Source organism: Vombatus ursinus, unplaced genomic scaffold (assembly GCF_900497805.2).
Source record: "Vombatus ursinus unplaced genomic scaffold, bare-nosed wombat genome assembly UNPS02014792.1, whole genome shotgun sequence".
Taxonomy (NCBI): domain Eukaryota; kingdom Metazoa; phylum Chordata; class Mammalia; order Diprotodontia; family Vombatidae; genus Vombatus; species Vombatus ursinus.
The window spans coordinates 1661020-1684082 of record NW_020954570.1 but is presented as its reverse complement, the minus strand read 5'-3'; the positions used below and the strand labels follow the sequence as shown (position 1 = coordinate 1684082).

Below are 23063 nucleotides of genomic sequence, written 5' to 3'. Positions count from 1 at the left end.
TCCCCCAGAGACCAAGGTAGTAGAGGAGATAGTATGATTCCTTAAAAGTATTAGAGGAAATGTTTATATTTTGTTTTTGCTATAACTTTGAGGAAAATATCTCAGTGTAAAATCTAATTAATGTTAAATGGAACTTGGGTGCTGGTCACTAGCCTCCTAAGAAGAGGGATAAAAGATGGTGGAGGCTCAAGCTGATGGCAGTAGAGGGAAAAAAGAATGCACAAAACTCTCAGAATACCTTATAACCCAGAGGGGGAGGTAAGGCCTGCCTGATGAGGAGAGGGTGGTACATCATAGGCTTTGGCCTCAGTACAAAGACAGGGAAATGGGAGATGGAGTTCTGAATGTCAGGAACAGAGAGAAGGACAATTTGTCTGAACTGTTGTAATGCTGAAAGAGAAGTAATGTATAATATTCTGAAGGGCAAATCTCATTCAGGGCCCTCATTTCCTTTCTCTGTATATTCCCTTTCTTGGTGACCTTATGAGCTTTCATGAGCTAATTATCCCCTCTAATATGAGTCCTGCTGACTCTTACATTGATATATTTAGCCCTTTTCTCTCCTGAGCCTCAGTCCCACATCACTAATGACTTATTAGACGTTTTGAACCTGCATATCCTGCAGGCAATACTGAGATATATACTTGTTTGTAAAATCTTACAAAGCTGCATCATTTCATTAAGCAGAGAGAAGCAGTGGAGGGTAAATCTTGGGCCTTATTGATGCCAAAAAAGTAACCAAGAAAAAATTGATAGCTATCAACCTATCCCACTATACAAAATCTTTATGAGTTACCTCTACATGAACTGAGAGCTTCCTCAGTGAACGTTTTAGTCAGGGAAAATTAAGTGTTCACAAATGCTAGTCAGGGATAAACCACGTCTTTAACACTGTTCAATTGACTGAATGATGTAGAAAATATAAAATTCCATTATTGTGCTTATTATTTGGTGATTTTGAAAAAGCATTCGGCTCATACCACCTTACAGGCTCTTTCACAAGGTGTTTCCAATCCATGTATCAAGGTTATCAAGGTACCTCACATCGTATATCTAATTAATTGTCAGATCTTGTTTCTACCACCACCACATCTTTTGCCTTCTCCCCATTCACACGGCCACCGTACTTGTTCATACCTCATTCATTTTTAACCAGACTATTGAAGAGCTTTCTAATTGGTATCCCTGCCTTGTAGCTCTCCTTACTACAATCCATTGTCCACACAATTGCCAACATGATTTTCATCAAGGACAGATCTAACTATGTCACTCCTCCACTCAATGAATTCTGTTCTTCTTGAGTCTTGTCTGACTCTTTGTGACCCCATTTCAGGTTTTCTTGGCAGAGATGCTAGAATGGTTTGCCATTTCCTTCTCTAACTTATTTTATAGATGAGGAGACTGAGGCAAACAGGGTTAAGTGACTTACCCAGGGTCACACAGCTAGTAAGTGTCTGAGACTGGATTTGAACTCAATTCTTTCTGACTCCAGGCCCAGTGCTCTATCCACTGTGCCACCTAGCTGCCCCCAATAAATTCTAATGATTCCTATTGCCTCTAGGATCCAATATGAAGCTGTCTGCTTAGCATTTTAAGCCTGTTACACCTTGACTCCTACCTATCTTTCCAGCCTTATTATGTATTGTCTTTTACTGATGACGTGGTGTTGATTAATTCACCCACTTTATGATCTAGTTAAACTAGGATTCTCTTCCTCTCACACAACATCCCCTCACCTATTTCCACTTCACGTGGAATGCACTTTCTTTTCATTCACACCTTTTATAATCCCTAGTTTCCTTCAAGACTCAATTCAAGTGCCTTCCTCTACATGAAAGTTTTCCTGCTCCCCTAAAAATTACCTTGTATCTTTTGTATACAGCTAAACATATCATACACACATTTTCTTCCACACTAGAATGTAAGCTTCTTGAGAACAAGTACTGTTTCACTTTTTCCTTTGTGTTTTCTGCACACAGCACAGTACCTGACACTTAATAAGTGCATACTTACTTATTGATTCCACCAGGCTACAGCACTGGACTCATTGACTGCTTTCTGCCCTTGAATTTTTCATGCTTCCTATTTTTTCATGTTGATCTAATTATTACATTTTAATTAATTAATTAATCTAATTATAAATTTTTCTACTTCTCAGTTACTTCAGAGGATGGTCACTCAGTGGATCTTGGTATGCGAAATGAAATTGAGGAGAAAGGATTCTACACTGAGAATTTTCATTCGGCATCATGGGTTTTCAGAGGAGATGATGAAAATCCTGAAAATAGTCCTAGATGTCTTAGTAAAAAACCCCAACCAGTAGCTGGTAAGTGTTGGACATTGTGGTGATCTCGACTCCAGAGGACTGATAATGAAGCAAACCTCCATCCGCTTGGTAGAGAGTTGCAGAACAAAATGGTCAGACATGGTCATTGTATCAGTTGTTTTGGTTACCTGTTTTCCTTTCTTCCAAAGGAGGATTTCATGATGGGGGCTAAAAGTGGGTTGTTATTAGGAGGTGAAAATATTTTGTCCTTGTCATTGAAAACCTATCTGATATGGAATTCTTTCTAGAAGTCTTTTTTTTTTTTTGTTATGAGGGGGGATAGGTAATGGGGTTAAGTGACTTGCCCAGGGTCACACAGCTAGTGTCTGAGGCCAGATTTGAACTCAGGTCCTCCTGACTCCAAGACTAGAGCTCTATCCCTTTTTCCACCCTGCTGTCCCTAGAAGTCTTTTAACATAGCAGTTGTTGTAGGCTAGGCCAGACTCAGGCCAGTGTAGTAGTTTTTATTTGAAACTGGAATGAAAGGAGACTCTTAGATCATTAAACAGTTAGCAAAAAGGTTTCCTTAGATATCACATGGAAAAGATACTTAGGAAGGATACCACACTGGAGCAAAGATAGACATGGTATCCCTGATGTTTATACAGAAACACATCTGGTCAGAAAGTCAGGCTGTGATGAATCACACGGTCATGGAACATCTAGCCAAGCTTGACGGGCACTGCTACTGTCCTTTTTTTATGCCTCTAATTTACCAGGAACCACCATCAATGGGGTTTAGCCTTAGTTTCCTAGGGTAATCAATTGTCAAGGAGATCATTCTTGACTTTTAGGAAAAAAACAATACAAACAAACAAGCCCTAACCTAGTCTATATGGCAATAACCTAGACAGATATTTTTCTTAGCACACTAGTAGATAGCAGTGTAGTACTTGGGCTTTCTATCTGTTGTTCCTTTCTCTTCCTAGATGACACATCCATTTTAGTAAACCACACTAGGTTTAAATGGCTGATAATCAAAAGGGTTACCCCTTTGTAGAATGTTGGCCTTTTAATGGGAGTCAGATCTACAGAAGCAAATTCTAATGGTGAGATTTGAGACATCAACTGGTGAAGAGAGAAGAATTTCTTTGGGCTTGAGTTATTCCTTATAGCCCTGACACCATTCCGGGTAGGCCATTTTCTAGTCCAGGACAAGACTCATTGTCAGAACAGGATACAAGAAAGACAACTGGCTTTGAGTCAAAAGACTTTAGGCAAGTCACTAACCTCTCTGAGCTTTAGTTTTCTCATTTGTAAAATAGGGATCTTGGATTAAACAGTCTCTGTGATCTTGTCCAGATCCTGGTTGATCTGTCTTAAGACGGAACTCTAAAATGTTATTCTCAAGAAAACGAGAAAACAGTTATGCTTTACTATCAGCAACAAGCTATGTGAAGCTGTAGGAGAAAAACAAAGCTTGGTATATTTTCAAGTGGAAGCATTTTCATGTGTATATGGAAACATTTACTCTCCTTGTAAATGTTTGTCTCTGATAATCAGATAGTCCCAAAGGAAGTATTATTTATAGAGATAGATTATTTGAAAATTAATATACATAGTTTGTGCTATAGTTTTTTTAGCAAACTGCTGGCAATCAGAGGTTATTTACCAGATGGTAGCAAAGGGGAGCCAGGACTATAAATCTCAAAATATGTGAAAACTGCCATCAAAATGTAAGGAGGAACATGTTGCAAAGTATTTTGATTGCCTCTTCTCCCAAAGGAGGGTGCTAAAGTTGAGCGGACCATTTAAAGTCTTTATTGAAATACCTATACTTTAACAAGTACTACTGACAGTCAGTTTGCCTGATTGCAGAGCAACCTTGAAAGCAATTGCTATTTTAACCGTCCCATAGTAGAGAAACAAAACAAAACAATCATACTTTGATTTGAATAGCACACTAAAAAGGGACCATTACCAGATATCTGTTGGACAATCAATCTGTCAAAAGCAAGAGGTATTATGAAGAGCAAATTGGAGAGAGTGGGAAGTTTTGATTTGTAATTTGCATGAATTCTATGGTTAGTCAGAGAGCAGTTTTCTATTTTTTCCTCATCCTGATTACTTTTCAGCCAATAACCATCAGTTAAAATCTTTGTCTGTAAGTCCTTGAGTTTCTCACCTCATCTCTTAAATTAAACTGAAATTAAATCCATGGAAGTCCAGGGAAAGTCGTGCAAAAATGACTGGTTAATGGTACACAGAAGAAAAGTCAGTAATTCCAGCCTTTTCAAAAGCATAGCATTGAACACAAAACATTAGTACCGAACAGACCTTGGAGAACAAGCAGGAGACCTTGGCTCATTTCTTTTCCATAACTTAACCATGATTCTTCTGGTATTGAATTGACTGATATCAACATTAGAATCACTATATATTTTTTTCCCCGATAATTTTGCAAAGTTAAAGTTAATTTGTTTATAGGAAAAATGATCTTTGGGGCAGCTAGGTGGCGCAGTGGATACAGTACCAGCCCTGGATTCAGGAGGACCTGAGTTCAAATACGGTCTCAGACACATAACACTTACTAGCTGTATGACCTTGGGCAAGTTACTTAACCCCATTGCCTAGACAAAAAGAAATAAATAAAAAATGATCTTTGCTGTCTTATTTTATTTACCTAACTGCTGCTGTTATGTTGCAGCATATCTTCAGGTATGGAGATGGGTGTTTCAGGTCTTCATTTGAGGATTTTATTTCTTTATTTCCAGAAAACTGTAGATATTAAAAAAAAAAAAGCCCTTGTAGATATTAAAAAAAAAAAAGCACTTTCTGACCAAGTTCAATTCAAGATTGGTTGTACTACTGATTATCTGTAATACCCCAGGCAGATGTGTTGTTCGCCTCCTTGGTTTAGCATAATAAAAATGATTACTTACCTCAAAAAAACTTCTATCAACAACTTGTATTTAATTAGTTCTCATGTGCCCGAACTTTGATAGGTGCTGGTGATACAAATAAAATGAATGAAAGAGCCTCTACTCACAAAGCACTTGCATTCTAATGGAGGAAACAAAAAGTACATATACGAATATATTCAGAATAAATATAAGGAGAATAAATAGAAATAAATACCTTGTAAGGTAGTTTGGGAGGGAAGGAACTAGCAGAATCAGGAAAGGCTTCAAGTACAGTGTGGTGATTGAGCTATATCTAGATAGAAGAAAGAGAAGAATTCTACAAGGCAGGTGAGGAGGGAGTTCATTCCAAGCTTGGACAGCACAGAGGCACAGATATGGGATACTGAGTACTGTGCGTGAGAAATAAAAAGAAGGCTAGTTTGGCTGGGTCACAGAGTGGGGAACATGGACTAACATACAATGAGGCTGGAAAGATAGTTTGAGATAAGATTGTAAAGATTTCAAAGCTGAAGAGAAGTTTGCCCTTGAGACCATAGGGAGACACAAGTATATTGAACAGGTGTGTAGCAAGCTCAGATCTGCACTTAAGGAAAATCACTTGGCCAATGGTGTGGAGGACAGACTAAAGTGGAGAGAAACCAGAAGCAGAAAGTCCATTTAAAAGGCCATTACACTAATCCAGGGGAGAGCTGATGAGGCTCTGAACTAAGGAGGGAAATGTGTGAAAGGCAGTGAAAGAAAGCTATTGTGGAGGTAGAAGGGCAAGATTTGGCAACTGACTGGATATACGGGGTGAAATAGAGAGAAGAATTGAGGACCACGCTAAAGTTAGCGGCCTGGGAGACCTGGTAAATGAGGACGCCTTTGACAGAAATAGGGATGTCTGGAAGAGGTGGGATTTGAGGGAAAGATTAGATTGCAAGCTCCTTGAGGGCAGACATATTTTTTTGTATCCTCAGTGCTTAGCAATGTGTCTGGCACATAGTAAGCAATTAACAAATGTTTATTAATTGATTATTGATTGAAAGATAATAAGGTCTATTTTGAATCTGTCAAGTTTGAGATATCTCCAGAACATCCAGTTTGAAATGTCCAATAAGCAATTAGTGATGCAAAGCTGAAGCTCAGGGGAGGGAGCACGAAAGAATATAGTCATCTGCATAGCCATGATAGTTTCACAGATGGGAGTAAATGAGGTCATCAAGAGATTAAGTGTGAAGGGAAGAGAAAATAAGAACTAGAACAGAGTACTGGGGAACAGCCACCGTTAGAAGGCATGGTATGGATGATAAACCAGTGAAGGAGACTAGAAAGGAGTAATCAGAAAGAAAGTAGAAGAACCAGGAAAAAGTAGTGTCATAAAAACCCGTAAAAGAGAGAGTATTTAGAAGGAAAATATCATCAACAGTATCTACTGCAGCAAATAGATCGAGGAGAAGGAGAACTGGAAGAGATTTTTTTAAAAATCCAATTTGGTCATCAAGAACTCATTGGTAACTTTGGAGAGAACAGTATCATTTGAGTGAGGAGGTCAGAGGTCAAACTGCAAAGGGTTGAGGAGTGAGTGACAGGAAAAGAAGTGGAGGTAGTGAGTATTGACAGCATTTTCTAGGAGTTTAGAATAAGAGGAAAGATATAGGACAATAGCTTGAGGGAATGGTAGAGAAGGGTCTAGTGAAGGTTAAAGAAGGGAGGTGACAAGCACATTTTAGATTGTAGAGGAGACTGTAGATAAGATGTTGAAGATTTTAGATAAAGAAGTGGTAATTGAGTTTGTAATCTACTGGAGAAGACTGGAAGGGATGAAATCAATGGTACTTGTAGAAGGGTTGGACTTCGCGAAGGGAAGGGCTACATCATTGCCAGAGCCTGGGGTAGAGGAGGGGGGCTGAGGGATGATGTCAAGTGGTTTTGAGATGCAGACAATTGGAGCAGAGGGTGCTTTTGAAGAATGACCTGTTTTCTCAGTAAAGAAGTAAAATCCTCAGCTAGAGGTAAGAGTAAGGCTGGAGCGGACAATGTGGGAGGCTTACTGAAGGAGGAGAAGGTATGGAATAGCTTCTGGGGGAGTGAGAGCCTTTCAATCATCCTGTGAGCTGGGTACTACAATCTCCATCTTAAAAGTGATAAAACATATAGTCATATAGCTATATATAGCTATAAAATATATAGTCATATAGCAGGAATAATGGCCAGATCTTTTCTGCCTCCAAGTCCAGCACACTTTCTTACTTCCAGGATGCTATATTCTATGTACTACTCCCTTTGAAATCCCTGAGGGCACCCAGTAATAAGAAATGCATGGCATATCAGTGAGTACTTGGTTAAAAAAAAAATTAGTGAATATCTACAGAAAAAAAAAAAAGAGTAAGAGTAGAAGCAGATGAAGTCACTTACATTTAAGAGAATAGAGATGTCCTTCCCAAAAAAGGGGAAATCTCAAATCTTGGAAGAAATAAGGAGTGAAATCTAAAATGACAAGAAGGTGAAGAAAACTCAACATATCACCAAGCTATCCCAAATGTTTCCTACCTTCTTAAAAACATGAATAATAGTGATTCTTGCACTGCTTAATAGAGTAGTGTTGTAAGAGTGATTAATTTCCTGGTTTTTCACCAGGTCCTTTCTTAAGATGGTTTCATGGGAGGCCAAGAATTGATTTCTGGACTCTAAATTCTTGTTTGGCTTTATTATATTTATTTCCTAAGATTTAGAGACATATCAAAGGCTTTTAGAATTTGAAGAGAACTTTGAGATCATCTAGTCCAACCCTCTCATTTTACAGATAGGAAATTGAGTCAGAGAGGGTTAGTGATTTTCCCAAGGTCCTAAAATTACAGTGACAGTGACAAGACTAGACGTTATATCTCTGAATTTTTTTGTCCAATGAGTATGTGAGAAGAAGAAAAAAACCTCAGAAAAGATGTTGACCTAGTTGTTGTGCATAAATTAATTTGACAATTATAGAATATTAGATCTAGAAGGAAGCTAAAAAAATCAGCTTCCAGTAATATCCATATTATTTTACTCTGCCTAATATAGAAGATACTAACCATTCTGAAGCATGTTAGTATGTTTCTTATCTAATAAAAAGTAGTTTTTATAAACTGTGCCTCCTAAAGTTTGTTATAATTCTTCAATGAAAGCTTTTATGAACCTTTAAATGAGATCTCATATAATTTTTTTTCAGTTGCAAAGGTTTTATTTCATTTTCCTATTTTATTTTATTTTGGGGGGGGGGGCGAATTGAGGTTAGGTGACTTGCCCAGGGTCACACAGCTAGTAAGTATCAAGTGTTTGTTCTGAGGTAGCATTTGAACTCAGGTCCTCCTGACTTCAGGGCCTGCTCTATCCACTGTGCAACCTAGCTGCCCCTCATTTTCTTATTTTAGTAAGATCTAAATTCCCTTTGTATAGTTGCCTATCCCGTAGAAGTGCATATGAATTGTCTGATGCATTCTTTTTTCAGAACAAAAAGAATAACAGAATAATTCTCTGTTTGCTTTCTCTTATAATTCGGGAACGGACTGTGAGAATATCCAAAGGAACTGGTGATTATCCTTGGGGATTCCGCATTCAATTCTCCAAACCGATCTTGGTGACAGAAGTGGACACTAGTAAGTGGCCTTTGTATCAACAATAATCAGAATTGCAACTAAGAATTTTTGCTCCTGAACAAGAGGCAAGAAAGGTGCCCTCAGTTGTCGGGGAGACAGAAGCCCTGAGACGCTAGCATGAGGGATAAGGGAAGAGCTCATTCCTATAGATCATCTGGTTGCTTCCAATCCTATCCAACAAGCATTCGTAAGGATTTATTAAGTACCTGCTATCTGCAAGGCACAGGAGTTTAAAAAAAAAAGAATGAAAAAAATCATTATATTCTATTGCAAGGCATGGAGACAATATTTAAACAGACAAAGAAATACGATATAGTTTAAGGAGGGATGGAAGATAATGGTGGATAGAGAATTAGACACAAAATCAGGAAGACCTGGTTTAAAGTCCTATCTCTACTGTGGCAGAAGTGTGGAGGACAGATTGGAGAAAAGAGAAACTGGAAGCTAGAAATCCACTTAAGAAGGTATTAGAAGAGTGTAGCTTAGAGGTGAGAGCCTGAACAAGGGGGTTTCAGCATAGAGAATGGAGAGATGAGGAAATATAGGAGAAATATTGTGCAAGATAGAGAAAAGACTTCACAAATGATCGAATATAGCCAGTGAGAAATACTAAAGAGGATGACTCCAGGGTTTCAAACCTGGGTGCCTGAAAAGACGGTGGGACTCATGAGAAAAATGGAAGTCGGGGGAAATAATGAATTCTGATTTGGACATGTTTCATTTGAGATGCCTATAGGACATCCAGTTGAAGATGTCCACAGGAATTGAGGATTCACAGCTGGTGCTCAGGAGAAAAATTAGAGTTTGATATATAGATCTGGGAGTCATTTGTAAAGAATTGATAAATGAACGTATGGAACCTGTGGAGATAACCAAGAAAGGAGGGCCCAGACCAGAGCCTTGGGGGCGCTTACAACTCTGGGAGGACATGAATGACAATCCAGCGAAGTAGATTGATAAGGAAAACATAGCTGTGTCAAAGAGGCTAGAGGTATTGATGAGTGGTGCACAACCATATCAAAAATCACAGAGAAGTCAAGAAGAATAAGGACTAGGAAAAAAAGATGATAAGATTTAGCAATTAAGAGATTTTTGATACCTTGTTACAGTTGTACATTTATAGCTTTATAGTGAGATAGAAAGTTAGATTTTGATGGGTTGAGAAATGAGGGGAAGAAAAGAAATTGAGGGAAAGAGAAAATAATATGATTTTTTTGGGCAATTAGCTGTGGAAATAAGGAAGTGAGTAGCTGCCTATTTTAAATGATTCTTTTTATCTAGATGATAGCGAAGCCATGTGTGACTCATTCAAGTCACAGGAGCAGAAGGAGCCAAAGTCCAACAACCTCTTCCTCCTACCAACCTTTGCCCTCCATCATCAACATCCATGTTTGTATTCAAGAAAGACCTTAAGCACTCATCTCCTTCCCTCCACCAAATGATAGAGTGTAAAGCCTCTCCCATCAATGGTGGGAGACCATTGATATCAATGGTGGTAACCATGTTACCCTGCTAAACTGAAACCATTCCTCAATCAATCATTCAACAAGTATTTACTAAGCATCTACTGGAGAGGAAGACACAAAGACAAAAAAAAAATGAAATGCTCGCTACTCTTAAGTATTTTATATTTTATCAAGAAAGGCAACACATATATTTCTCTCTGGGTTGGCTCTCTTGCCTTAAGCTACACTCACATACAGATTAGGAGTTTTTCAGAGATGTATAAAGTGGTGTTTGTCTTGAAAGCAGTGAACGATTCCAAGATGTGGGAGGGAAGAAGGGAGTCTAATATAGACATGGGGTTGGTCTGAGCAAAGAGGAGATAGAATGCCCTGTGTGAAGAACAGAAATGTCAGTTTGGCTCTATTATAGGAGTGTGGAGTGAAGAATAATGTATAAGGAGGCTGGAAAGACATGTTCCGGCCAGATCATGAGGAGCTTTAACAACCAAACAGAGGAGCTTTTATTTTATCCTCCGCCAGAGAGCCCTGAAATATAATTGAGCTTCTCCTCCAGCAAGTCTGCTTTCATTCTCTGTTCTATTGGCCGGTCACCATCTGTGCCTAGACACAACTCTGCCCATGCCCCTCCACCAAAACCCCCCATCTTATTCCTTAGAGGAATGGGAGTACTGAGTGGTCACTTAAATATTCTGTCCTCAGGCAAATTTTCTGCCCTTAGGCAAAATGTCCATCCTAGGACAAATCCTGACTTGCCCTGGCTCACTTAAGTCTCTGAGAATCAATAAGAAATGAATACTGCTGTCAATAAGATTCTTTTTAAAATGTTGAATGCATTAAGGGTGCTAATTAGCACAAATTTATAACAAATAATGGAATCCATCAACACTTTTGTACTTTTTCTCCAGAAATGTTTAGCTGTCTGAGAACAAGAAGGGCAAAAATAGATGATGGGGGGGGGATGATAATTTGCTGCCTCTCAAGTCTTTCTCTCCTTCCAGGGACCTTTCCTGGAATCCAGTGAGTCCACTCTAGAAGCCAAAGTAGGAGGGCAGAAACAGCAAAACTCTCCTCTGTCTCCTACCCCCACCCCCAGGATCAGTGCATTAGAGTCATCATTCTTTGCACCCATGAGGAGAGTCTTATGCAAAAGCCTAGACTAAGGGACTACAGATCTCTGTTAATCCAATTCAACAAATAATTATTAAGTGCCTATTTTGTGCAAAACACTACTTTCTCTAATTTAAATAGCCTTTCTATCTCTCTAACCCCAGAGAGTAAAAATAATTAACCCTTGGACACTAAAACATTCTAAATTAAGCAAACTAAAGCATCCTAAACCCTCAAAAACTTGGTGTGACTCTGTGCTTCGAGATCAAAAAAAAGTGAGAGTTTTAATAAAATTTTATGATTTACTTAATTCTGAATTTCTTTATAACTGTTTAACAGAGATACTTATACACCCTTCTCAGATTCACACTTGGCCCTAATCAAAATGGTTAGATTGCAAAACTTTTAATCTGCCAAAGGTCCTCAGGCTTTTTCTAACAACAGGCAGGAATGGTGGCACACAGTTAATCCAGTATTCTGGTTCAATCTAAATGTATATTGCTCTGGCAGACATTCACCCTACTGCTGCTACTCCCATTTCTCTTTATCCCTTTCCTTTTAATTTGTTCCCCGTTGCTGAAGAGCAGCAAATTCATTGTCTAGTCATATCTAGTAAATGAGGGGGTTTAAGCAATTTTAAATTATACATATTTTAAGCAGTTCTGTGATTTTCTCTTCCCTACCACACAAAACATTTTGCTGGATGCACCAGAGGCTTAATTGCATGCTAAAGATAAAAAGATAAAGCTGGGAGACCTGTAGGTGGAATCGTTCTGATCATGCTTAAGTACACAAAAACTGAGCCTGCTTGGTGCTTATGTAACTAATTGCCCACACTCAGCTGGCATAAACATGAACATTTTCACTGAAAGCCTAAGCACTTGTGAGTTTTCACTGTATCAACAAAAGAAACAGATGTTCCAGCTTTGGTACCCAGTGCACTTGAAAAGGAAACTATATCATTTGATGAAAGACAAACTACTGAGGAAATTATGGGTGGTGGACAGTCCCATTTCCCTAAAAGCACTGGCATCAAGAATGCTAATGCAATGAAGCACTTTTTTAAAAATAGATTTTCCTTTGTTCTTTTGTTTTAATTTCAGGTTCCCTGATGACATACTATTTAAATATGCTTGAGAGGATACAGTCAATACCTGGTATTCTAGGGCCTTGTGTCAACATGGAATTGCCAAGTTAAGGATGCTCTCTTTGTGGCCTATTATGGCACATGGCCCTGGGGTTGTCCTTTTATCCCACTGCCACTGAGTCAACCAATGAGGCATCTACCTCCATTGCAGAGTTGGCCTCCCATGTGGGTGTCCACAACCATTCATGTAATATGTTTTTGGGGATTGCCTTCTAGCACCCACCAGCTTCCCCCCAATGAGTTTGCTGCAATGTGCAAAATTCTCAGTATAGTTACTGGATAAAGGAGTATATTCTCCCAAAGTAAGATGTATTCCCCAAATCTCAGAACATGATCAGCAGGTACACTCTGTAATAATGAATGTGTAAAAATCAAATTAAAAAAATTAAGTGAGTTACCTCTAGAAAATATTTCGGTCTAAGAGAGCTATATTCATTTTATTTGGGGTCAGAGTAGAGTTAAGGAGTAGTAAACCACTCCTACATTGTAAATGCTACGTGAAAACGGAGATTTAAATGCAATTAGTATAATATCACTGGCATCCCTTCTCATATTTTCCTCAAGGATACCTTTGATGACACATAGACCATCCTTATAAAAATATTTATAGTATGAGAAATTTGGCAGTCATTCCTTATTTCTTTTGGTGTTCTTTTTATGTAGCTTTGATTTTTCAAATATTCTTTTGGAATGTTGTCCTTTTGGTGATGTCTTGAAAATTAGTCTCTGAATGCATTTAAAATTGTGTATCCTCCAGCACAGTTTCTTTCTATATATATTTGGTCAGGTCCAGATGCTCTTCCAGATTTCATCTTTTTAAGTGCCATTGTCACTTGAAGTCATTAGCAGAGTATCAAGTTTCTGGAACATTTGATAGTGGTAAAATTATCCTCTGGATATTTCAGATATACACTGCCAGATGTATTGACATAAACAAATCCATCTGAGGATCTCATTTTCTTCCATCTGCAAAGATGAAAATGTATCCAATGTTCAGACAAACAATATGTCTTTAACTCAAGAATAGGTCCCCAGAGTCACCTAAGGTATGAAAGGCCCAGGTTGTATTTTGGCAGTAGAGAAGGAATGTCACACTTCATTTGTCCCTCTCTTGTAACTAGCCTTATATATGTGATGTTTGGGGCTTCTACTCTCTTCCTTGAACTGAGTTCCTTCCTCTCTGTTCTAGCTTAGTTCTCTGTTTATTTCACTGTGTTTCTATGCAGAATACCTTTTGAAAATCCAGTCTATCCTTGTATAGTTCAAATGAATACATTTCATGCTCTCCCTATTCTCTCTTCCTCCCCACCTCTACAGTTGTATAATCTTTTTCCTGTCACCTCAATCACAAAAAAGTAAGTTCTTCCCTTCTTTCGTGTTTTTCCCCTAAGATTCCCTTCTTTCTTCATTTCTTCTTTTCTTCTCTCTTCTTTTGAGTATGTCTCTCAATGTTCTCCATTGACCCTAAGAGATGGTGACATTCTGGTGAGACAGTAGTATTCTCCTCCTTTCAGAGTATAATTATTTCATCATATATCTCAAGTTGCTCAAATTTGTTTTTCTTCATATTTCTTGCATTGTGTTTCAAAGATTCTTTTTAGCTATGTTTCTTCTGAATGGGATTCTTGAGAAATCATTGATTCTATTAAAGGTCTAATTTTTTTCTTTATTTGTAGGAAAAGTCCATCTTTATAAAATGAATAATTCTTGAATATAGCCTCCCTATTGTTTTTTTAGCATACATCTCATTTTTGCATTCCCTTTCTTGTATTTGCTACACAATCCTATGTGATTCCAAGAAAAATTCCTTCTTGGTGGTCTGTCAAGTAAAACTACTTATAGTATTTTTTCTTTGACCTGTAGTTTGTCAATCATTTTTGACTATGTCATATTTTAAGTGGGGCAACCAGTAGATTCTCTCTGTTTTTGCTTTATCCTCTGGTTCCAATGGTTCTGGATAATTTTCTTCCATGACTTCTTGAAATATGGTATCCAGGTTTTTTGTTTCATCATGGTTTTCAACAAGGTCAATGAACCTTAAATTCTCTTATCCTTATCCTGTTTCCAGGTCAATTGTTTGTATAGTAGATAACTTCCATTTTTTTTTTTTTTTTGCTCTTTTGACTTCCTCATCTATTGAATTACTGAATTTCCATTTCTGTTTCTTCCAATAAGTTTTTTGATAAGGTTTTTTGTTTGTTTGTTTGTTTTTCCTTCTGTTCTATTTATTCTCCTTTCAAATTTTTTCTCAAAAGCTCTAATTTCACTTCTTATTCCTTTCTTCGTTTCTTTAGTGCACTTTCCATCTATTCTCAGAATCCTTATGGCTGATCTATCTCCTTTTCTGAGCATCTATCAATTATGATGCAGTTATGCTTTTCTTTTAAAGTTTTATACTTCAAAATTTCTCTTTCCAGTCCTTCCTGGCTGCCTCCTTTCCTTCAAGTAAAAAGAGATGGGGTTGAATCTCTGGCACCTTTATTCACCCTCAATGACAGCACTGTTTCAATTGCTCATTTTTCTAAAGGAAATCTGAGATCCAAGTTCAAATTTAAGGGTTCTGCTTATTAGAACCCTTAAGAATTATAGGATCATCCATAAAACTAAGCAATGATTCAGTAACACTTAGGGCTTTAACCTCCTATGTGAGAATTTCAGGGCCCTAGAGCGCAGGGTTCAGGTCCTAGCAGAGGACAATTTTGAAATATAAACCCCTTGAGGACCATCATTATATGCATTTTCTGATTTTAAGTTAATGGCATGCCCACAGATAATGGGAAGAAATTCACTTATAAAAAGAGAATCAGACTTTCAAAATACTATCAGCAGTTGTAGATAGGAAAATAAAAGTTGGTTTTTTAACGTTCTGCCTAAATGGATGGATAAATAAGATGCCCCTCAGCCACTGTGTTTCAAAACTGAGGAGGGGAAAGCTGTCTACCAATCAAGCCTTTCCTCCAATTGTGTTGGGACAGTCCCATCTGCCTGACATGGAGAATAAAGCTGGCTCCCCTAGGGAAGACTGATAAATTTCCACCCCATTAAACAGTTTCTGATATTCCCTGCCTGCCCTGCCACACCATCACATTTGTGTAGGCTTCCTACCTGTCAAAGCCCTTCTTCCCCTCAAGAAACCTCATTCTACACATCTCATACTCTCTCATCTCATATCTCCACAGCATCGATAATGATCTCACTTCCTCCACAGAGTTTAAGGAAAAGATTATAGAGGGATAGAAATTTTTTTTGAAAAAGAGAGGAGACAGTCCCTTCCCTCTCGGAGCTTACCTTCTTGCTAGGGGGATGCAACATGTCCACAGGATATACACAAAATAGATTTTTTTTTGACAGTTCATTGGGAGAGGGAAGGGACTAAGAGTGGGGAAATCAGAGAAGGCTTCTTGAAGGAGGAGGCATTTGTGCTGAGACTTGAAGAGAACTAGAGATTCCAGAAGGCAGAGATGAGGAAGGAGACGATTCCAGGCACAGGGGAATCAACTCTGCAAAGGCTTGGAGCTATGGAGAACAGCGAGTAGGACAGACTGGATGAAACAAAGAGCAAGGGAAGGATAACAATATGCAATTGGTTTGGAAAGGTAGGCTAGAAATAGTGAGGAGGGTCTTAAATGCTTTTTAAAATGTTTTATTTTAAAGGTAACGGGGACCTAGTAGACTCTGGGCTTTTTCCATTTTTTTTTTCTTTTTCCTTTCAGTCCTAGTGGATCTGTCTGCATCAAGTCTTTCTCTACTCCAATCCATCCTTCATTCACCCACCAATGTGATTTTCTGAAAATATAGGCCAGTCATGTCTAGCACATGAGTGTGTGCGTGTACAGACACACACACACACCCCTCAATAAATTCCAATGACTTCCTAATGCCTCCAGCAGCAAATATGAAATGCTCTTCTTGACATTCAAAGTCTTTCATAACACCTTCCCCTCCCACACCCCAACCCCATAGTCTTCTTACACCTTAGGCCATGACACATATTCTTCAATCCAGGGACCCGGGCCTCCTAGCTATTCCATGAACAAGATGCACCATCTCTCAGCTCTGGCACTTTCTTTGGCTGTCTCCCATGCCTATAACGCTCTCTCTTCTTCCCCAACTGCTAACCTCCCTGGTTTCCTTTAAATCCCAACTAAAATTTCTCTTTGTACAGGAAGCTTTCCCTAACGTTTCTTAATTCTAGTGCCTTCCTTGTATTCATTATTTCCTATTCATTCTGTATGTAGCTTGCTTTGTATATATTTGTTTGCATGTTGTCTCCCCCAATAGATTGTAAGCTAGTTGAGGGCAGAAACTGTCTTTTGCCCCTTTTTTTATACTCAGGACTTAGTACACTGCTCGGCACATGGTAGGTGCTTAATAAATGTTAACTGATTGGTTGATTTCTCTGGAGTCCTGAATAGGGAGGAAGCTGACCTATAGAAGTGTCTGATCTACCGGCCCTTCCCATTCCTCCCTATTCCCCCCAGTCTTGAATGGGTAGAAGTTCAGCTGGGGCAAAGGTGACCTCTGATCCCTGGACAGAGATCATGATCCTTTGTTGTGGGAGGATTTTGTTTGTTTGTTTGTTTGTTTGTTTGTTTGTTTTTTCCCCCAGGGGAGAGGCTGGGAAGTTTGGGATCAGGATAAGAATTACTTTACTGAAGTTTCCTTTCATTGTTGTTGCTGTTCGGTTGTTTCAATAGTGTCAGACTCTTCATGACCCCATGGGGGTTTTCTTGGCAAATATACTAGAATGATTTGCCATTTCCTTCTCTAGTTTAGTTTACAGATGAGGAAACTGAGGCAAATAGGGTAAAGTGACTTGCCCAGGGTCACATAGCTAATAAGTGTCTGAGGTCAAATTTGCACTCATGTCTTACCTTTCTCTAGGCCTGGCATTCCATCCACTGTACCACCTAGTTGTCCTTTCATTAATTTCCTTTATTAGTTGATCTTTCTTTCCTTTTGGGAAATTTCTGCTTGTTCTTGAGATAGTTTTAGAGGGAGTTATGTTTTTGTGGAGAATTTTGTTGCAGCCAGCATCCCTACTTCCTCAAGGGTAGCTAGACCTATCCAGTTGGTCCTCAATTCACTCTGATGAGGCATCAGGCTACATTATGTGACTAAGGCAAATGTGCCAGAAACAAAGAGCTTCGAGCAATCACCATGGGTTTCATATGCATATAGAAATTTGAGTTATTGTTCATCTATCTTCCTCGATTTATGGTTTTCTGGTTAAATATTGCTTAAAAATGCTCAAGAGGATGCAGTGTCTAAGACTCTGGAGCCCTGAATTAGGAAAAGTTTCCTTTTGTTTATAGCCAAGCAAAGCAGAGTCAGCACTAATGATGCTTGCCTGCTATTACCTCACCCATGTAACTGAACTATGTTCTAAAGATCAAAATCCTGTGAGCAATTTTAATATATCCTGAAGGAAAGAACATTAGGGGGAATTTAATAAGACACTTCAAACCCTTGAGGGTTTCATATATAGGCAATGATGAACATCAATCCTCCTACTATTATGAGAACTGAAAAAGAGAAAGTGAGTTTGAATTGCAGAAGCCAAATGTAATTTAAGAGTGTGTGGAAACTGATAACTATTGTAAATAGGTTGCTAAAAGAAGTCATGGAATCTTTATTTCAAGAGACCTTAGGTATAATGCTACCTGGAAATAGAGGGATAGACCATGTGACCTCTAAAGGGATTCCTCTGACCCAGAAGCAAGGCCTCTTTCATCCTCAAATTGTGGCTTTTGTCTACATAGTGAAAAGAGTAGGAAACGGTCCTTTAAAAAAATTATGCATTTTTATAACATTTGATCAGTTTTCACCACCACCTCACAAGCATTTTAATTATGTGTTTCTTATGCTATAGGTGTTACCCCCATTTTACTGATGAAGAGGTTGAAGAAAAGAAATGTTAAGTGGCCTGTCCTTTATTTTTGCCCAGAGAGACTGATAGAATTAGAATGCATAGGTCACATTTCTGACCAAGAGATCAATCCTACTGTTGTACAGCAGAAGACCTGAGTTGACAGCAAAGTTATGGTGGGGAGACTGCTGTATTCAGAGTCAAAAGACCTGGGTTCAAGTTCCTTTTAGCTCCGAATCTTACAAGTTTTGCTGACAGTGTTAGGAAACTTACATCTAGAAATGAAAGGAGCTCGGGTTAAGGAGATTCTGAAGTGGTATGGACATTATTTTCCTTTTTATTAATGACAGAAAAGCTTGTCTAAAGTTGGAACGAAGGTCCTTGAGAGAAAGAACATCCCTTTGACAGTGCAAAACAACAAGGTACTTAATTTGGAATCCTTCTTAAACTGAACCATTGTTCTCATTCTACTTATAGACAGCACAGCTGAAGAAGCTGGGCTCCTGATTGGAGATATTGTGCTGGCTGTCAACGGCACTGATGTCACCAGTGTTGCACATTCAGAAGCTGTGAATCTTGCAAGAAAAGGTAAGATGAACTTATTGCAAAGAACAGATTCAGCCCAGAGTGGTAGAGAGCTATGTTAGACCTGAGATTTTGTCACTGTTGGGATGAAGGTTTAGGCTGTGGGGTTGGTGAGGAGATCACATTGTTGGGATAAAAATACATTTCTTTCCTGAGGTCTAAATGTTTTGTTATGAAAACTGTTGTGCATATGAATTAAATAAGATTTCTCTTTCATCTTCTTTGAAGATCAAGGTTCGGCTACCAAAATGATGGCAGGAAATTTGTATAAAGGTAATAATATACAATTCAGAACACTTCCTAAACTCTTAGCCAGCACATGAAATTGTCTGTCAAAGAATGTTGTTCATCAGTTCTTAGAACTGAGAGCTTCAGTGCCATAATGTGTAATAAGAAAATAAATCAATAAAACATACAGTTACAAAACTACAGCTCTTTCAGATTCTCCTTATCCTACATGAAGATTGACCCTAAAGTACTTTGACCCAGATGAAACCACCAGAGAATAATACATATTGCATCCACATCCTCTGTGGAAGGTGGTTAATTCCTCCTGCCAAGTCTGCCAAATTTTGTTACTACTCTTACTAGCACCAAATTACAATCTGTGCTACTTCTCTTCGCTTCCAAAATGCATACATCATTACTTCAATGGATTTGTGATTTCAGTGATGTCAATTCATCTTTCCAGTGATACAACCCATCCATTCCTGTTGAATCTGTACAACTCTTGTTCAGGTCCACTTAATATGCTATAGGCCTTCCTTCCTAGTTCTTAATTAAAAAAAAAAAAAAACAACTTACTGTGGGAAATGAGAACACAATAGTGGCTCTAGAACAGGGAATCCAACCTTTTTCTGGTGAAACTCCTGTAAGATATGGGATGACAGCCCCGGTAGAGAAGTGTTGGAAGGAATATTGAGAAGGAAATCCTATTGGTTAATCATGTGGAAGGAAGAGGAGGTGTGTCAGCCACCTCCAACTATACTTGCCAGCCCTCTTTGGTTCATAGGTATTAGATATTAGGGAAAAGGGAAAGAAACAAGCATTTGTTATGCACCAATGGATCTTGGACAATTCAACACTCTGTACACAGATAAGTGATTTTGGAATGACTGCAATATCAATAATAAGTCATTTCCTTTCATTAAAATATCATCAATTCCATTTTTATTACTTTATTTGATCCTTGCCATGTCTTTCTCCTATCTTTCTCTCTTTTTTAAAGAAAATATTCATGATACCTCTGAAAGATGCCTTTGTACAGGCTGTTTCTTATGAATGGACCATATTCCCTCCTGTCTCGGTTTCATACAAATCTTAGGTTATTTCAGTCCTTAGTTCAAATACCACCTTCTACATCAAGCCTTTCCTTATCCCTCTAGCTGTTGGTCTTCATCCTCAAATTACTTTATTTTCCATGTATCTGTTTTGCAAATATTTCATACCTTCTTATTTGTTCACAGAAAAGAGGAAGGGGAAGAAGAAGAAAAGTGAATAAATATTCATACAGCATTTATTAAATGCCTACTGTGTGCTAGGCACTATGCTATGTGTTTTACAAATGTCTCATTTGGTCTCTCATTAGGGTCACATAAGGGATATTTGTAATATCTGTCCACAATATATTTACTGTTGGGTGAGTTCCAGAAGTTTTCCACCTAACTTCATATCTTAATTTGAACAACAAACATTAATTATTTCCTTAGCTCTTCCTGGGTAGATAGTTAAGATGGACTCTTTTGAGAGGAAGCTAAATGTTATTTGATCATATCCTATCATTATCCCCACTTATAGTTAAGGAAACTGAGGCAAACAGATCAAGAGACTTGCCCTACTAGTGTCTGAGGCCAGATTTGAACTTAAGTCTTCTGAGCTCCAGGCCCAGTGTTCTATATATTGTACTACCATCCTCCTCTAAATGGTTTCCCATAATGGAATATAAACTCTTTGAGGGCAAGGAAAATTTCATTTTTGTTTTGATATCTTAAGTGCACCTAGCACAAGGCCCAGCACATTTTAATGCTTGCTGATTGATTGATGATGCATTTGTTTAGTCAGCAATTGTTCATTCTCTCATTTCATATGTCTAGACCACATTTTCCAGCATATTTTTTTTGCTATCCTCCTCCATATCTAGTTTTATATTGCAGTCACTGAATATCAAAGTTTATTGATTTAAATTGGTAGATTTTATTTAATGCTTCACAGAATTTATCTACCTCCTCATTTTCAATAATAGCTGGTGAATAAGCTGAAGTTATTTTCATGTTGATATTTTTGTAAACCATGATATTTACTATCATACATTTAATGGAAAGGTATAGAAAATATAAGATACCATCATGCTTATTATTTGTTAATAGTATTTTTAAAAATTTGATTTGGTCAAGAGAAAGGCTTCTTCCCACACATACGTCAAAAATCATACAAGTTTCCTTGAAAGATATAAAACTATAGCCTTTGTTTCATGATCTTCTGATTATTAATATCAATTGAGTTAAAAAAAAACAGAGATATATGTTCCCTAAAGGTATTCCTCAATGCCATGGAGAAAATCCAGGGCAGAGTGCAAGTTGAAAAGGGATTCTTTATAGGTAGTGAGTTCCTCCAAATACTCTTCTTTGTGAATGACATTTTGCTAATTGCATCAAATCTTGGAACATTTCAAAGCTTCCTAAATGACATTCACAATCAAAAGAGTTCATCTTAACTATCTACCCAGGAAGAGCTAAGGAGATGATTAATGTTTGTTGTCCAAATTAAGATATGAAGTTAAGTGGACAACATCTAGAGCTCATCCAACAGTAAATATATCATGGACAGACATTAAAAATATCCATTCTGTGACCCTAAACTTCTCCTGGAAATAAAGGCCCATATAAAAATAATTCTAATATTTTTTCTGGTGATATTCAATTTATCTCAAATCAACAAAAATAAAAATTCACATATTAGGTGCTAACTTTGTACCAGGCACTATATTAAGGACTGAGAATACAAAGTCAAAAATGTTGCATGCTGTGAATTATGGAACATGATAGTTTCAGAAAAAATTAAAGCTGAAGATAATTCAGAATTAAGGTAGAGAGAGGTAAGGTGAGAGTAAGCAGGTTGAAATACATTACACAAAAAAGAGTTATTCAGAAAATACAAAAGATATAGCCCAAAAGTATAGAATAGAAAAAGAAGAGGGACTGGCCATGGGACAAGAGTGAAAGGTAACCAACAGGTAGCTTGTATGTTCCTTTTTTATTGTGTAATGTCAAAAGAATTGAGAAAAATTCCCCACCACATTGGATTGAATTCTTCTGTGAAGGAATTTTGAGAAAACATTGTTAAAAGTAATAAGATGGAAAGGCATGGATAGATATTGATCTGCTTCATTAGGGGGAATGCCCACATCAATGAGATCACAAATGCATTGGAGTATGCAAGAGTGTTTTTATAAATGCTTATAATGAGTACTGCAATACAAAATAATCAGATTTCTCATGAAATAATGTTTCTTACTGCTTCTGGATACACAAGAAAATCAAGTCTGCCAACTCTTATATTTGCCCTTCCAAAAGCCATCCTTCCATTTATCTGCAACTTCCTTTTGTAATCTGGTTTCACATTATAGTAAATAATTTAAAGATGAAATATTCAATTCTTCCAGTAATATGTCCACTCATTGGTACTTGAACAAGAATCTGACATTTAGATTACCAGCAGCTAAACTGACCTTTACATATGATTGAAAACTGTGATTCTTACCACCCTCTCCTCACTTTTTCAGCATCATTAAAGAAATGAAAGGGAGCCACTCATGACTAAGGGTCATTTTGTATTTATCTGTTTCATAGGTTGATAAGTTCATATTATTTCTGCAAGTTAAGAGAATTTTTCTCTTAAAGTGAACAGAAGTATAAATCAGGATCACTTATCTATTTTAATTCCTCCATTGGGTGGCAAATGCTTCTCCAATTGAGTGTGTAGAACCACCTCTGGGTTCATTTCCCCAACCCACACTAATGATGGCAGGTTGGTTCTTCAGAGGAGTAGATTGTACTTGTACTACTCTGAAGGTTCTAGGAGTA

At 37.8% G+C, this 23063-nt stretch overlaps 1 protein-coding gene across 1 annotated transcript in view; it reads left to right on the top strand.

Moving 5' to 3' along the window:
- Positions 1 to 23063, top strand: part of LOC114048286 — a 144937-nt gene that overhangs the window by 22398 nt on the left and 99476 nt on the right. The window contains exons 3-5 of the mRNA XM_027869185.1: positions 2159 to 2326; positions 8706 to 8807; positions 18874 to 18984. Of these exons, the coding sequence (XP_027724986.1) occupies positions 2159 to 2326; positions 8706 to 8807; positions 18874 to 18984 (381 nt within the window). The remainder of the gene's footprint in view (positions 1 to 2158; positions 2327 to 8705; positions 8808 to 18873; positions 18985 to 23063) is intronic.